This window comes from Coenobita brevimanus, chromosome 43 (genome assembly GCF_032717465.1).
Source record: "Coenobita brevimanus isolate Jiangsu-jjx chromosome 43, ASM3271746v2, whole genome shotgun sequence".
In the NCBI taxonomy this organism is placed as follows: domain Eukaryota; kingdom Metazoa; phylum Arthropoda; class Malacostraca; order Decapoda; family Coenobitidae; genus Coenobita; species Coenobita brevimanus.
In genome coordinates, this window is record NC_136996.1 from 32,965,658 (window position 1) to 32,983,943 (window position 18,286).

Sequence of the window (18,286 nt, forward strand, 5' to 3'; positions counted from 1 at the left end):
ATGAAGTGGATGGTAGAGTATTGAGTGATGAAGAGGTATAAATAAGCAGTCTGTGTTTTGTTGTATCATTCTCTCTGTTATTCATTCTGGTTTGGTTGTGAAGTGTATGGTGGCTGTATGTGATGAAAGGTCGTCTGCTGTCTGTAGTGACGCAAGTTCGAGTCCCGACTGTGGCAGGGTCGAGTATGCTGAACTGAATTCTATTAAACCAGACTTTAACAACACGCCACAAGACCCGCCGACATGTCATAAAAACACCTCTGCTAATATCAGTGTGTCAGATCTGATTGAGACAGCCCTAGCATGTATTCAGTATGGACGGTCGGTGTTAGTGCCGAACTGTTGACAAGTGAAGGTGTGTGCACATAGAACTGCTAGGCCTCAGGGAAGGGGCTGTTAAGACTATGCCCACACACACACACACACACACACACACACACACAATCTTCATCATCGTCATTATCATCATCATCATCATCATCATCATCATCATCATCATCATCATCACAATAATAATAATAATAATAATAATAATAATAATCCCGCTGCTTTGTAAGTGAATAGCAGGTATATAAGTGTAGAGAAAAGCATATACAAACAATTTTATACACACCTTAACCCCAAGAATCTTTATAAATATGGACTGGTACACATGAAGATAAATGAGAAGCTAGAGACAAGCACTATATTATTGCTGGCAAGGGGCAAGGGGGCAGAGACTGAACATGAGAAGGAAGTGGTTAGTCTGTCTGTCTGTTATGGTCTCTGTCTCTGTCTGTCTGTCTCTGTCCTTGTCTCTGTCTCTGTCTGTCTGTCTGCCTGTGTCTGTTTTTGTCTGTCTGTGTCTGTCTTTGTCTCTGTCTGTCTGTCTGTCTGTGTCTGTCTTTCTTTGTCTCTGTCTGTCTGTTTGTCTGTCTGTCTGTCTATCTGTCTCTGTCTCTGTCTCTCTCTCTTGTAGTGGAGAGAACGGTAGAGGAAACAGATGTGAAGAAGAGAGAAGGGAGTGAGAAGTAGGAAAAAAATGGCAGTAAAGCAAAGAAGGAGGCACTGCAGTAGGTGCGGAGGAGAGAGAAGTCAAGCAAAGATTTATGAGGACGAAGGGTAAGGAGAAATGAGGTGTGGAGGGAAGAGGTAGAGAGGTATGAACGAGAGAGAAGGCAAGTAGGAAGAGGCTGAATAACATGGAATGAAGGAAATGATAACTGTGGTGGAGTGAGGTGTAGTGAAGTGGAGTGGGGTGTGGTGGAATGAGATGGAATACGGTGATGGCGTATGTGTGGGGTGCTGTGAGGTGTGGTAAAGTGGAGAGGGCTGTGGTGGGATGAAGTGTGGTGAAGTGTGTCAAAGCGAGGTGTGGTAGGGTGAACAGTGGCAGTGTGTGGTGGCGTGAGGTGTGGCTGGGTATGACGGGTGCAGAGGAATGGTGTGGCAATGGAGGAATGAGGTGTGGTGGAAAGAAGTACGGTGGAGTGTGGTGAGGTGAGCTGTGGCAAAGTGTGGTACTATGAGGTGTAGCGAGGTGGAGTGTGGTGTGGTGCAAGACAGAGCTGCTAATACTGTACCCCTGACATTATGACATTTGGCTCCCTGGCACCCCGACTGATTGTGCGTGGGATGTGTGCATTTAAAGACTACATGAGACTTAGATCATTGTGGCGTTGCTTCCTGGTTGGGCAAGGTAAGGTGGAGCAGGGGCAAGGGGTAAGGGAGAGGCAGGGTGAGGGAAGGGGGTACAGTAAAGGGTAGGAGAAGGGAAGGGCAGAGGAAAGACAGGGATAGGGAAAAGGATAAGGTGGGGAAGGGAAGGGAGTAGGGAAAGGCAGGGGTAGGGAAAGGAAGGTTTAGTAAGCTGGAAGGAGAAGGGAAGGAGAGGAATTGGGGACGGGAGGGTGAGAGGGTAGGCAGGGTTAGGGGAAGGGCAGGGATATGGGCTAGGAGGGAGAGAAGGACAAGAGAAGCATCAACTATGTCACTGTGGCTTCATTCCTCGCAATTTTTCACTGACAATACATATACAGAGACTATTATAAAAAAAAGCAATGCATCTCCCTCACCTTATCTGGGTTGAAGTAGGACTGGCGATAGAAGTTAGCAAAGAGGAAGAGGAACATTAGAGAGTTTCCACAGATCCACCAGCTAACTCTCCATGGTACACCAGGGCAGTCCACGAACGCCAGCTGTAACAGAGATAATGGTTACAGAATAAAATTTACGATATAGCTACAAGTTACAAAATGCATGTTACAAACAGTAGTTGACGACTTTAACTTCAGCATTCAGGTAACAACACACGCCACAAAACGCTGTAACGACAGGAGAGTGGGGGGTAGGGATTACTGGCACAGGAAAGAAATTACAAAATATTCATTGCAAAATAGCCACAGAATACTTGTGTGGTGTAATGTGGAAGATAAATAGCTGTTACGAAATCTCCCAAGCAAACACAATATCATATCTTTCTTTAGACTTTGACGCGTTAGAAGTTTTGTGCCACAGTTTTCATCACCAAAACACCAGCATTATGTGCAAAATAAATAGCTGAGAAAGAGACATTAGGAAATCCCCATATTAACTCAAAACCAAGTGCATTGTTAGACCTTGGAATATACTGCAAAAATACTGCAGAAAGTTACGTGAGCCTCCTCGCCACACCATCCATCAACGAACGATATATGACAAGATAATGATATGGAGTTATGAAGGCGAAACTGCAGGAGGAGGGAGTTACGTGCAGGAAACTAAGCAACAGCCTATTTACGTGTGAAAATTTAGCGATAACCACAGTCACTGGCTTTATATATAGAAACTGTAGACACTGCACTGCAAGTATTTTCCGTAAATAGAACAGGTAATAAGGACCTCGTTTGTAAAATGACTGTTACGTGTCGTGGCCAGGGGAAATAAGTGGATGAATTCACGTAAACTGCGCTTGAATGTACGATATGGTGTATCCAAGAAAGTGGCCGACATATTGCACAGTGATCAATATATTACGCTTCGCAATTTGTGTGTGTTGTGGGAACGGCTCAGTTTGCTGGTGTGAGGGAATATTTTGACTTAATCATAAATTTTTTGGTCAGCTATGGAATCAGAATTTAAAACCAGGCACTGTAAATCATGGAAAGCGTTATGGGAAGTAGATAACGCAGGGTAGACACGATATCGCTGACTGGCCGCCCTTGCAACAAAGAACTAAGTTGCGTAATATATGGACCGCCTTGTATTACACAGACACAAACACACACACACACACACACACACACACACACACACACACACACACACACACACACACACACACACACACACACACACATACGCGCGCGCGGAAGGGTTTTAAGCGCAATGCAGCGTTGTGTAATACCAGCAACAAGACGGTACGTAAAAAGTGCAGTATTTTCCTACATGGACCTACTTTTCCCATAGATCAATTTTCCTCCTACTACCTACCATGGACCTGTTTCTCCCATGGACTTTTCTTTTTTTACCTTGTGGACTTATTTTTATAATGCCTATTTCCCCCAAAGAAATTATTTCCCCATTGGGCCATTTTCTCCCACCATGGATCTGTTATTCGTTCATGGACCCATATCCCCTCCCATGACCTGTGTTCGCCAAGGACTATTTCTCCTCCATATTACTTAATTCTGACCCAAACATACAGCCTTAAAGAGCTGTCCTAATCAGTGTACAACACTATAGAATTCTGACCCATATATTTCCAAACAAACTGGTCTGGTGCACTTTACCATTGTCCAGAATTATAACCCATTCATATAGCCTGATATAGTTGTCTGAGTCACATTTCCTTACTACAGAAAGTGGATAAAAGCGCAGAAATATGTTTAAAAAAAAAAGAGAGGAAAAATGAGAACAGTAAGGCGTAATGCGCAAAAATAAACGGCTCAAAGAGAAATGCAACGAAGGCCTGCATGTCAACAAGACCTGGTTTTTCTGATGTGGATTATGTTTTTAGGATGTTCTTTAGACTAAATCCGACTTTCAGCATGACAATCTGTTTTTATACGAGGCTCAGATTTAACTGGTGAAATTGAAAGTGAATCGGTAAAAAGAAAAAGATAAGTAAAAAAGAGAAATGAAAAGAAAAAGAGTGCCATTCCTCTAAACCCTCACATGACGTTTTTTAATTCAGCAATTATTTTTGTCTCTTATTTACTACCTGATATCCCCGAAGGCTTCTATTTAGCTTAGTTCCTGGCGGGGGACAGAGTGACATGGAGGCGATTTGTCTATGGCCAGCCCTTACGGGATTAAGGCGTCTGGCAATAGATTGATAGACAGATAATTCCTCCTCGTATTTAAGAGGTTAATGAAGGCTATATCTAACCTCACCAGTTCGAAAATTCTGTCTATGTCTATCTGTCTGTGTGTCACTTATTGTTTGTCTGTCTCTAAGGCTGCGTCTACTTTCTCCAATTCTAAAAGTTTGGCTGTCTGTTTCCTATTATGTCTGTTTGAATGTCTGTCTGTCCGTCTTCTTCTTCTTCTCCTCCTCCTCGTCCTGCTCCTCCTCGTCCTGCTCCTCCTCGTCTTCCTTCTCCTCGTCCTGCTCCTCCTCGTCTTCCTCCTCCTCCTCCCCCTCTTCCTCCTCCACTTCTTCTTGTATTTACAAATTGTGTAACTAAGAGACAATAGTAATGAGTGTCCTGGAAACATCAGTCAGTTTCGCCCTGTGAGTGTGTGTGTGTGTGTGTGTGTGTGTGTGTGTGTGTGTGTTTGCAAAGTACCGCAAAATTTCATCAAACTTTCCCACATTTAATACAGGTCATAAAGCAGAGTTTCTTGTGCGATTAAGTCAATTTATTTAAGTCTACATGTTTAGCTCTACTGCCGCTGTTTCTCTCTCTCTCATTTTTGGGTCAGTCTCACTTAATATAATTCGCACTCTTTACTCAGTTTCACCAATTTTGACTTCTTTTTTTTTTTCATTTTAATTCAACCCAGCGGCCTTTGGCACTAGTAAGAAAAAGTGCATTTTTTTTTTTTCACTTTACAGGGTATGGGAGAAAAGCTTATTGATTTTAGAATTTTGATTTACCTGTTCGACACATTATTGATTGAAGTTACTAAATTCAAGTCGGCATTCATTCATTCATTCATTCGTTCATACATTCGGTTAGTCTGTTAGTCAGTCATTCGTCCATTCATTTATTCAATCATTCATTCATTCTCTCCTTCCTTCCTTCCTTCCTTCTTTCCTTCATTCCTTCCTTCAATCATTCATTCATTCTTTCATTCATTTATTCAATCATTCATCTATTCATTCATCCATTCATACTTTCATTCCTTCATTCAGTCATTCATTCATCCATCCATTCATTCATTCATTCATCCAGTCAATCATTCATTCATTCTTTCCCTCCTTCATTCATTCATTCATTCATCTATTCTTTCATTCATCCATCCTTTCATTCATCCATTATTTCGTTCAATCCTTCTTCCTTTTAATTTCATGTTTCACACACACACACACACACACACACACACACACACACACACACACACACACAGTTCATCTTTCCACCCCTTCTACCTCTGAAACCCAAGCAAGAGATAAATAGGCAAAAACAGTCTCACACAGCAAGCCATCTCTTCCTTTTCGCTCTCTGGGACCAGAAAAAAATGGCGAGAGGAGGCGCCTGGTGCTGAAAGGAAGAGAGAAAAAAAGGAAAGAAAAACGAAAACGAAAGAAATATCCATCCAGCTCAATAGGCAGCAGGTACGGACAGGTTTGATTAATAAAGTTTGTCTCAAGTTTCGTCAAATAAAAATTAATGGACGATGAAAAAGCAACTGGGCTGAGACTTAACCCTCAGAAAAGGCTAATCCTAAGCTAATCCGAATCGTCAGAAGGTAGCAAGAGGTGGTGGCTGAGTGGTTACAGAGGTGACTTGCCGTGCCAGAGGACAAGAGTTCGATTCCGGGCTCGGGTAGAGAATAGTTAAAGGATTTGGATTTCGTTAAAACAGACTTTACTGATCTGTCATAAATTCCACAGACGTTTTCGTAAATATGTCGTCCCCCTAATGAGAGAGAGAGAGTGAGAGAGAGAGAGAGAGAGAGAGAGAGAGAGAGAGAGAGAGAGAGACAGACAGACAGAGGAGGTAGGAAAATTCACATAAAAAAAGATACACTTAAAAAACCATCATTGTAAAAGGACCAGTTAAAAAAGAAAAAAAACTAAACGCTGACGCAAGAATAACTGGACGAAATCGAGGCCAAGTTACAGTATGTATCCGATTATTAATATTGTTATCATTATTATTATTATTATTATTATTATTATTATTATTATTATTATTATTATTCCTGGGTATTACTCGTAAATGGCAGCAAAAAATTCAATGGTTTTTGGTGGCTGTGAGAATACAGACTTTCCCTCCGAGAAAAAGATAACGCAGGGGGCTGATCCAGGAAAGGGAGATGCAGGGGGATTCAAACTCCCCCCCTCCAGCGTTGTTTTTCTATGATGCTCCATATTTACTGTATTTCAGAGTAAACCAAGTAAGGAATTTGTTTTAATGCTCAATAAACGACTAAAAAAAAAAAGGTGACTGAACAATAACAATAAGTAGTAATTCAGTATATCAAATAAAAATATCAATACACAGATAAACGAAAAATGAATTAACAAGTAAATAAATAAATAATAATAGAAATAGATAAATAAATTAATAAATAAAGTCACTGCCTATCCAAATGCTTATGCCAAAAAGAATCAAGGTAACAGAAAAAAGCATGACGTCATTCGTGGCAATGTGGAAAAGTTAACAAGGCCTGGCAAGGTAAGCCTGACGGTACACAGGCACACTAGCGGGAAATGACACCCAAATGATTTTTTTTGGAGGTTAGATTGAAACAAGGATGTGTTATGTCTCCATGGTTGTTCAATCTGTATATGGATGGGGTTATAAAAGAGATACAAGGTAGGGTAGTGGATGTTGGAGTGGCCCTACTGAGAGAGGGCAGTGTCTGGAAACTCCCTGTACTGTTGCTTGCAGATGATACTGTGTTGTTATGTGAAGACGAAGGGGAGCTGCAAGGCTTGGTGGATGAGTTTGGGAAAGTGTGTAAGAAACGGAAGCTAAAGGTGAATGTAGGGAAGAGTAAACTATGGTCTTCGAGAGAAATGAAGTCAGTGAATGTACAGTGAGGCTGGATGAGGAAGAAATGGAAAATGTGAGTACGTTTAAGTACTTGGGTAGTGTGATGAGTAAGGATGGAAGTTTAGAGAGTGAAGTGCTTGAAAGGGTGCAACAGAGAAGAAAGGTTGCTGGTTCCTTGAAAGCAGTGTTCAGAAACAGGGAAGTGAGCATGGAAGTGGAAAAGCTACTACATGACAGTTTTGTGATACAACTCTAACGGATGGAAGTGAAGCTTGGACCTTGTTGGAGGGACAGAAGTCAAGAGTGAGAGCAGTGGAAATGAGTTATTTGAGAGGAGCATAATTATGGAGTCCCAAGAAGAGACAGACTCACAAATGAGGAAGTGAAGGAGCCCTTGTGGTGTGGATGTGGATGTGACAGGAAGCGTTAGGAGAAATACAATAAGGTGATTTGGACATGTGGAGAGGATGGAGAGCGAGAGACTGACGAGGAAAGTGTATGTGAGTGAGGTGGAGGGGGGGAGAGGGAGGGGGAGGCCAAGGATGAGATGGAGGGATGGAGTGGAGAGGTATATGAGAGAGTGAGGGTGTGAGCTGGGAGCAGAGCAATGAAATGGCGGGGGACAGGGCGACATGGAGGCGATTTGTTTGTGGCCACCCCTTACGGGATAAAGGCGTCTGGCAATAGATAGATAGATAGATAGAAAAAAATAGGCCCATTTTTATTTATTTACTTTTTTTTTGAGAGAGAAAGAGGGGGGGGGGAGGAAGGCAGCAAAATTCACATAAAAAATAGACATATAACAAAACATCATTGTGAAAGGACCGGTTAAAAAAAAAAAAAAACTAAACTAAACGCTGACGCAAGAATAACTGGACAAAACCAAAGCCAAGTTTTGTGTACGATTATTATTATTATTATTATTATTATTATTATTATTATTATCATTATTATTATTATAATTATTACTCCTGGGTATTAAATGGCCGAAAAAAATGGAGTGGTTTTTAGTGGCTGTGAGAACATGGACTTTCCCTCTCAAATTAGATAACACTCGGGGCTGATCCAGGAAGAGGAGATGCAGGGGGGTTCTTACTCCACCCCCCACTTTTTTTTTTATGATGGTGGATGAGTGTGTGAGGAAGAGAGATTTGGAAGTCGGTGAGGCTAGGGAACTGACAAGAGATCGAGCTGGCTGGATGAATGTTGTGAGAAGTGCATGATCAGGGATTTTAGCACCCTTTTTTAACGTGGCCGCGTCCAGATTGACTCAATCGGATACGTTTATGTGAAGCTACAGAACGTGGTGAATGTTATCCGATAGAGCCAGGATTCCGGGGGCTTGAATGATAAATGAATGGAAGCGTGGCCCGTTGGAGTGAGCAAATTTAGGCTGCCTGGACATTGCTACTCCTCACCCTGCCCTTCGGTGGGAAAGGAGGTCTGGATGATGATGATAATGATGATGATGATGATGATAATGATGATGATACGCCATATTTACTGTATTTCACAACAAACCAAGTAAATTATTTGGTTTAATGGTCAATAAACGACTTGAAAAAAAGTGACTGAACAGTAACATTAAGAAGTCATTTAATACATTAAATAAAAATATGAATACACACACAAAAAAAAAATAGACAAGTAATTAAATAAAGAGCAATATGCATAAATAAAAAATAAATTAATAAATAAAGTCACTGCCTATCCAAATACTTATGCCAAAAAGAATCAAGGTAACAGAAAAAAGCATGACGTCATTCGTGGCAATGTGGAAAAGTTAACAAGGCCTGGCAAGGTAAGCCTGGCGATACACAGGCACACTAGCGGGAAATCAAACCCAAACGATTTTTTTTTTTACCTAGAGAAAAAAATAAGCCCTTTTTTTTTTTTCTTTTTTGAGAGAGAGAGAGACAGAGACAGAGAGAGAGAGACAGACAGACAGACAGACAGACAGAAATAACAGAAATAGATCCTAACCAAAAGTATGCCCAGTTAAATATGCCACACACTCACTCACTCACTCACCAGTGTCACAATATCCAGGTAACAAGAGAAAAGGTATGGTAGATTGGGCAGGAAATGAATTGCCTTTGCCAGTACCACAAAGGCCAATGTCGTCAAGTACTGGGTTTTCTTGATGAGTCATCTAGTAATTATTCCAAGCCAAAGTTAATTAAAGAGACTTGTTTGCATGCGGGATCAATGTTAAGATCACCCCTCTAACACTCCCAGGCTCCTCTGATTCACTCTTGCGTCTTATGACACTCCCACACTGCTATGATTCCCTCCCAGCTATTCACACTCCCAGGCTAGGCTCCTATGACTCAAGCTCGACTGAATAAAATCGTCTGGCGTTCTCTGGAATAAGATACTGGAATCATCTTGACCTTGAGATGATTCCCAGCTCGTACTAGAGTTGCTGACACCACGAGAGAATTAAATATAAACCTTGAGGAGAACTGTAGACAAATAACAATAGTATTCCTGCGTAAATTCTGTACTATTCATTCCATTATTTACTGTACTATTCATTCCATTATTTACTGTCTGGGTATCCTGGAGGGTCCTGGACATGGAAGAATAGATCATTCTTTAACTCTGACAGGGCCTCAGGCATGGAAAAACCTTGGCACGTTGGCTTAATAATTTTTCCAGCCACAGACTTACGACAGCCTAAGGAAAACACACACACACACACACACACACACACACACACACACAAACACACACCAACTAAAACAACCAAACACCTACCTGTACAGAGTGAGCAAGGACGAGGACGAACTGCACCATCTGTAGCGAGGTCAGGTACTTCTTCCACCAGAGGTACGGCCTTACACGTGGTCCCATAGCAGCCAGCAGGTAATACGTGTACATCACCACGTGCACGAAGGAGTTGAGCAGCCCCATAAAAGTGACGTGACCGCCTGAAAGGGTATAATGAGAAGGGACATGAATAATCGACCAAGTGAAAAGAAAAAAGTAATCTGCCACTTGAAGGGACAAAAGTAATCGACCACTTGACAGGAAAAAATAATCTGGCACTTGAAGGGACAAAAGTAATCGACCATTTGAAAAAACACATCTACCACTCTCTTCTTAAAAATTCACATAAAAATTCTCTGATTCTGAATTTTACTAAAGTACAATGTCTGCCTCGTTACAGTGATTTAGAGTTACATTACAGGCGTTTAGAATCACAGGGGTATAAGGCAGACGATTTTCTTCCGCTGAGAGTGAGTTGTAGGCGCATAAGAATATTAAAGAGAAAAAAATGCCACTGGTGTTAAAAACTGATTCAGACTTTAACTTTCGAAAAAGATAAAAAAGGAATATTAGCGTCACTTTTGTTACGATCCACAAGTTTTATGGAAATCTTACACCTCTTTAAAAAATATGAATTTCAGTATCTATCTACCTATCTACTTATCTATCTCTGTATCCATGTATCTCTGTCTACCTGTATATCTCTCTGTCCCTGGATAAAGTGTACAGAGAGAGATGGATAGATGTGTGTGTGTGTGTGTGTGTGTGTGTGTGATACAGGTGTGCACGTCCTCACCTGGCTGATGTCTGACGCCGTACCACATACTGATGGGCATGAGGGAGTGATGCACCACGTGGAGCAGCGAGATGTGTTCGTACTTCTTGTTCAGCACGAAGAACAGCTGAACGCACCAAAACAACAGGTACGAGAACAGAGAACATATTTTTTCATCTTTGTTATCATCATAATTATCGTCTATATAATTATAACAATGATGATATTAATAGTAATAATAATAATAATAATAATAATAATAATAATAATAATAATAATGATAATAATAATAATAATGATAATAATAATAATAATAATAATAATAATAATAATAATGATAATAATAAATGATAATAATAATAATAATAATAATAATAATAATTATTATTATTATTATTATTGTCAATACTACTCCTACTACTACTTCTACCACTACTACTATTATTATCATCATCATGATCTTCAACCAGGCCTGTTGTCTCACACACACACACACACACACACACACACACACACACACACACACACACACACACACACACACACACACACACACGCACATACTGTACACACACAACAACACCCCCAATTTCACAAGCACTACTCTCACTATGGACACAATTTCCTTATTCGTACTTCCCCAGCACGTGGAAGGATTAATTCTAACAATCACACTCTTTCCCGAGGAGAAGACTCGGTTAAGGACTGGATCGTATATGGATAAATACAGATATCTAATAATGTAATATAGAGAAATTGGATGTCAAATAAATAGATCAACGAACATACAGAATTCCTTACCGTGTCGATGAAGTCTACGAATTTTGAGAAGTAGTACCAGTAGGAACCTTGAAGCATCTGAAAAAGAGAGACAATATGATGTGGTATTTATGGTATATATATATATCTCTCTCTCTCTTCTTGTACTATCAATCAGTCACTCAGTTATGCAAATTATCACTCCCCACCTCCAATACCTGCCCCACCCCCTTCTCTTTCACTCACTGTAGTCGCCTGGGGAGAGTTTGAGAAGTCACAGGCTTGACACTGGAAGCTGTAACCTACTGCCCATCCGCCCATAAGGAACTGAAATGAGAAAGAAAAGCAAGTATAAGTAGACAAGTAGAGAAAACAAGTATAATGATGAGGGAGAATTAGTTCTTCGTTGTTTATTTCGTGAATAAAGGCGTAAGGATGTGTGTGTGTGTGTGTGTGTGTGTGTGTGTGTGTGTGTGTGTGTGTGTGTGCAAAATAGATTATGAATTTCAGTCATGTCAAAGAAAGCTCCTGTCCTTTCATGAGTATCCTAACACTACGACAATAATACCCACAGAATAACAAGATAATATAAAACTTTTAAAAACATATAGACTGAACCTATTGAAAGATGGCCTGGAAGGTGCTGCAAAGTACCATCATGGGTCTTAGTCAGTTCATAGGTTCCAGTTCTGCTGTGGTCTTCCAGACCCGACAAAAATATGACCCATGGATCAACCAGATATTCATCATCATCATCATCATCTTGACATTATTTCCTTCCTGAGCATGGGGTGAGGTAAGATCAAGAAAACAAAGAGAAAATACAAAAGTAAGTGAACTATCAACAGCATGCCCAGTGGAATGAACGAGACACTCATTCGCACATAATTATGGCCCCAGAAGCTCCCCAAAGTTGCGCAAACTCACCAAGTATACGATATACGCGGAGAAGCCGACTTGGAACAGGTTGTAGAGCACCATAATGGGTCTAATCTTTGGCACAGGCTCCCGTCCTTCCATTATCTTCGGCCCAAGCCAGGTGACGCCCAGGACGTAGCAGATGGTGAGGAAGTAAGTGGGGAAGGGGGACTGCATCAACATCCACTGGTCCTGACGTGGGTCGCGGGAAAAGTGGCGTCCGACCATCAAGTGCCCATAGACCATGTTCACCGTGGTCATGATTATCCCCCATTTTGCACTGACTCCAACCTTTGCTAGACGCTCTGTGGCGATAAAGGGAGCATAGTTAACCTTTTAGCACAGAATCCCACCTTTGTCAGACTATCTGGTGACTGAAGAATAGCATGACTAACCCTTTGATACTGACTAACGCCTTTGCTAGATGATCTGAAGATAGAAGAGCATTTGCTAACTCCTAAGGTTACTAGACGCTCTGTGGGTTGAAGAAGAGTATAATTAACTCTCTACGTCGCTAGACGATAAGGGAATTGAAGATTAGCCTATGTAACCAGTAACCATTTAATGCTGACTCCCACGTAGCCCTTCTGTGTTGAGTCCAACCTTTGCTAGATGCTCTGAGGGAATAAAATGAGCTTAATTAACTTCTTGGCACAGAATCTCACTTTGTTAGACCATCTGGCTGTTCTAGAAACGCATGATTATGATGTTGACTGCCTTCGGGGAAAAAAGAGCATAATTAACCCATCTCATGATCAAGTTCAACATTTTGGTTGACACTCCGGATAGTAGAGCACGCGCCTAGCCATTTTACGCTCACTTCCATCTTTGCTTAATCGTCTGAGTGTTGAAGAGAGGCAAGATTAAACTTTTTGACTCTCACCTTTGCTAGACGTAGAAGGAATAGAGTTTTTGGAACTGATGGGTTAATATAGCATTCATTAACCCCTTCCGTACGTGAGATCTTTCCTAAGTTTAAGGATATTGCCTGAACGTGGCAAGAATAAAAAAAAAAAAGACCATCTGAATGGAGTGTTTAAAGAGGTCAAAAGAAAATATTTGAAATACCGAGAGAAGCAAAAAATTGCCTAAAAAATATTAGCATACGAAAGGTTGGTGGGAAAAATGAGCTTGGTAACTAATAGCAGTGATGAATAAGCGATAACAGAAACTTAATGACATAAGCCTCATTTTTCTTGCCTTCAGGAACAATATAACAGACTCACCAGAAGAGTGAAACCTAGTTTTCTAAATATATTTTCACAAAAACTTGGTGATCTCATCAGATGCAACACAACAAGGCTGATGGAAAGTAGAACTGTGAAAAGTAAGACTGTAATGAAATAAAAAAAGAAAATTAATAGAAGAAAGAGATTGGTTAGTAATGAAATATTGGTGAATTGGTGGCAGTGAGTGAAGGTAAACGAGTCTGGTGGCAGAGACAGAGCACGAAAGGGAAACGAGTCAGAGGTGTGTTATTAAACTGAGAACACGATTGGGAACAGGAAGGTGTGGGTAAGACAGCAGATATTTATGACAGATTCTGATGCATGTAATGATGGAGACAGAACTTGTCTGACCTTTTGTTATCATTACTGACTAGACTCAAACATGGATGTAGACTTATAACATTTAACAAGCACTGGCCTTCCATATATGAACAGCGAAAAGTAGAGCTGGCTAACAGGTTCGTGGTCTTAGTTTTGATAATGTGGCCGTCAGTACTAATTTGAATGACGATGGCTCGGTATTGAAGGTACTGTAGGGAATATGGAACGTTTCGCGATTTCCTCGGAGGGAGGTGGTGGTCGAGTGGATGAGGCAGTGAGCTGAGGGACAGTGTGTTGGTGTGTTCGTTCTTTACCCTGCAGGGAACAGTTTGAAGACAAGAATTTCGTGGTACTGTTGCGTATCCGACCCCATTAATGGCAGGGAATTGAATCTGATGGCGTGGTCAAGTGTTCAATCCCAATAACTCCAGGGAACATTTTGAGGAGTTGAACTTCGTCGTCTCTGGATGTTTGGAGATAAGAGAAGACTTGATACAGGAACAGGGAGAAAGAGAACAAGAAATACAAAATGTGGAAAGGCAGAAAACATTGTTGAGGAAGGATGCAAAAATTAGGGAGAATTTGATGACGAAGGAGAGGAAACTGATGAGGAAGAACAAGAAGGAGAGGAAGACGAGGGAGAGAAAAGCAGAAAGAAATAAAGGAGGAAGGAGAAACAAGACGAGGAGAGCAAGATGAAACTGATATGGAAGGAGACAAAGGACAGGGAATTAGGAAACGGGAAACTGACAAGGGAAGAGGGCAAGGAGAGAAAAGCACGAAGAAACTGATGAGAAAAGAAACGAAGGAGAGGATAGTAGGAAAGATCTGATCAGGAAGGAGAGGCAGTCAAGCGAAACAGGAAGAGATGACGAAACGAGGAGGGCATAACATATTGTAGTGGGTATTTTAGGACTCTCAGGATTCTCTCTCACCACCACTTCCTTGTCCCAGTTCATTTTTGGATCGGCATTGCTTTCACTTCACTCCGATGACGTGGCCCGTGATTTCGTCTTTGGTGTTACCTGACGATTTTTCTTTCTTTAGCTGGGACAAGACTAAGCGTTTTGAAACAACTGAGGAAGGCTATATTTTACCCCCTGTGGTTCAATAGTCTTCACACACACACACACACACACACACACACACACACACACACACACACACACACACACACACACACACACACACACACACACACACAAATAATCTAGAGACTGCAAGAATAAACTAAAAACAAAAGGTCACTGTCTTTAAGAGGATAATCCATTTCACTCAGAAGGTAAAAATTTAGTTCTTAGCTTATTCTACCTATTTTCCGAATCATTAGTATTGCTTTTGAGGAATTTACGGACCGGAGGAGTTAGACAAAGGTACAGCTAACCCCTTCACTACGAAAATCTCTAGTAAGTTTCCTAAAATCACCTGAATGAGTTAGAATAAGCTAAAAAAAAAAAGTCACCAGTTATAAGGGATCAAATATTTTCTTGTATCGCACTGAAGGAGTTAGAATGTCATATTGTTTCCTTTCATCTGTTTATACCACTGATTTGTCTGTGTCCAAGTAATTTGCTCTATTATTCTCTCTCTCTCTCTCTCTCTCTCACCTCGTTTTCATCCTTCCTCCAGTTTCCCCACTCTCTAATCACAGGTACTTGAACTCAAATATAATCGTTCCCCTTGGCTAAATCTATTACAGTCCCCCTGCCTGGCCCCACATTACGTTTTCTGTCGACAGCCTTGGAGAGCAGTTTCCCTTCTTTGGACTGAGCTTAACCCTTTGAGGCAGAGAAGCTTTTTTAGTAAATTCTTTGTACAATGCTCTTTTCACCTTAATTTGGCCTCAGTTTTCGTCCTTTCAATGAATTTCTTGGAACCAATGCTTAGTGTTCAAGCTGAGGATGTGGTTCAATTACGAACCTGATCACATTACTCTGGGTAAATTTTAGGTGGCACTGCAGGCTTCGTAGCACCGTTTTCTAAGTGATTTATTATTTCTTTTACACCCAGCCTCTGCAAAGCAAAGTTGGCTTCATTCCCGTGTAACCGACTCTGCACTGCAATCAGTCGACACTAAAGTTTTTTCTCTCTTTCCCTCTCTCTCCTCCTTGACTGCTGGCTACACTTCTGGCGCACATGTCGTGGTTTTGATTTTGCACTTCAAACTGAGAAACCATTTTGCAGTGGTTGGTGGGTCACGCAGGAGTGGAGCCAACTGTACCCTAGGATGAAAGAGTGTAGTGTGTCACGCGGGAGTGGAGCCAACTGTACAAGTGGATAAAAACTGTACTATATGCAAAATAGCTAAACAACATGTCATCACAGTGCCAAAATGCCTTACTAATTGGAAACACGTCCACTGGTTTCTGGCTGCCATTCCCGCCCCGTGCCTCCGTCCCATTCAAATGCTCGACTCTCAGACCCATACTTGCTAGACTGAATGCCGGGCCGTCTGCTGAGTGATATTAGAATTTGATGTAGGGCGCAGAGATAGGAGGTAATATGAGGGTGTGTATCGTTATGTGTGTGTGTGGGAGGGAGGGATGTGTGTGTGTGTGTGTGTGTGTGTGTGTGTGTGTGTGTGTGTGTGTGTGTATGCGTAGGTGGTGTAGTCACACATGTGGAAGATAAGCAGGCAATATTCCTCTTTTTCAATCCCCACTCTTTCTGCACATGAACTTAGCAACCCGTCTCCTGAGGCCCAGCAGTCTTCTCTTACATTTCACACACACCTTCACATGTCACCACTCCTTGTCTAATGCCATTTCAATCACAAATTCGTCCATTTCTATCGCTCATCAGTGTGTTTGCTCCTCACTATCAACTGCATAATTCGCCAAATCTCTTTTACGTCTTCCCCCAGCTAAACTCCCTCACATATACTCTTTGCATTACACTGATCATTCCCTTTTTCTCTGTATGACCATTACATCTATGCACACAATCTCTTTTACCATTAGATCAATAGATTCCTTGACTTATATTTTTCAACAATCTCCATACTCCACCCATATGTTTATGTATGTGTGTATGTGTGAGTCTTTGTATTTGTATACTTGTGTGCATAATAATATGGATGTGTGAGTGTACGTGTGCATTTAGGTGTGTGTACGTGTGTGTGTGTGTGTGTGTGTGTGTGTGTGTGTGTGTGTGTGTGTGTGTGTGTGTGTGTGTGTGTGTGTGTGTGTGTGTGTGTGTGTGTGTGTGTGTGTATTTCAACCACAGCCTTAAGATAACAAATTAGAGGTCTGAAACTTTACACACGTGTTAGCATGGGCTTCAAAGTTGTGCATATGCGGCACTAATACCTACCGTTTATACTAAATACATGCTAAGGTTATCTCATTCAGTACTGGTGTTATGGTATTAGCGTGGGTGCTGGTGGATCTTTGAAAATATGGGTAAAGTTTATAGCGAAATTCTAATTATTAGGCTGTTCCATGCTGCAGTCTGCCATAGATCTCGTGTCTCACCTAATACCGCTCAGGGAAGAGTGACGCCATATCTGCATTCTCCGCTGCTGTGGTGGGACGTCGGAGAGTGGTAGTGGCGATGGTGAAAGGTGGAACTGTTCGAAACTTGATATATTAGCTTGAAAATTCAACCGTGTGCAAGGCCTCTCTACCTTGAGTGTACTGTACCTTGAATTTCTCTGTTCCAGGAGATGGTGGTTGGTTGATGGAGATGTGTATAGTGGTGGTAGTGGTGGTGTTAGAGGAAAGACGAAACAGTTCAAAGCCTTAGACATTAGTTCGAACCCCTTAAAACATTAGAATCATCAGACATGTACAGTACTATACATGAACTTCATAAAGCAGTTGTACTCCCCCTCCCCCCACCTCAGCTGCTGTAAGAGTATGGAGAGGTGCTTGTGATGGTGGTGGTGATGTTGGTGGTGGTGGTGATGTTGGTAGTGGTGGCGATGTTGGTGGTGGTGGTGATATTGGTAGTGGTGGCGATGTTGGTGGTGGTGGTGATATTGGTGGTGGTGATGATGGTGGTGGTGGTGAACGTGGACGGAACAGTTCGAAAGACATTATGCAAGAACATTTTACAGTGACTCTACCTTTATTCTCAGCTTCTGTAGGGGGTGGTTTCCTGGTGGTGGGGTTTCGTGCGGTGGTGGTCGTGGTCGTGGTCGTGGAGGAGGGCGCCATCTCACGGTCACGATGTTGGGTGGTGGTTGTGGTGATGGTAGTGGTTGTGGTGGTGGAGTGGTGGCAAGGTGACCAGGAACTCCAGGGGTCGTCGGGGTCGGGACTGTCGGTAATAAAGGATAACAGATTGGGCTTAATATATCTTAGGGCAGATAAAGCCTTCATCCTTCCTACCGAGACCCAATCCTATTCTGGCTATGGGATGGTAAATGAAATCGTGTTATGGAA

The 18,286-nt window shown here is 41.6% G+C and overlaps 1 protein-coding gene across 1 annotated transcript in view; it reads right to left on the reverse strand.

Moving 5' to 3' along the window:
* LOC145397883 (very long chain fatty acid elongase 7-like) overlaps nt 1-18,058 on the reverse strand; it is a 22,453-nt gene extending 4,395 nt beyond the window's left edge. Inside the window, exons 1-8 of the mRNA XM_080270917.1 lie at nt 17,968-18,058; nt 16,243-16,353; nt 12,361-12,656; nt 11,680-11,760; nt 11,476-11,532; nt 10,696-10,801; nt 9,888-10,060; nt 2,055-2,177 (exon numbers count right to left, since the gene is read on the reverse strand). Of these exons, the coding sequence (XP_080127043.1) occupies nt 2,055-2,177; nt 9,888-10,060; nt 10,696-10,801; nt 11,476-11,532; nt 11,680-11,760; nt 12,361-12,656; nt 16,243-16,353; nt 17,968-18,058 (1,038 nt within the window). The remainder of the gene's footprint in view (nt 1-2,054; nt 2,178-9,887; nt 10,061-10,695; nt 10,802-11,475; nt 11,533-11,679; nt 11,761-12,360; nt 12,657-16,242; nt 16,354-17,967) is intronic.
* Between the last annotated feature and the right edge of the window lie 228 nt (nt 18,059-18,286).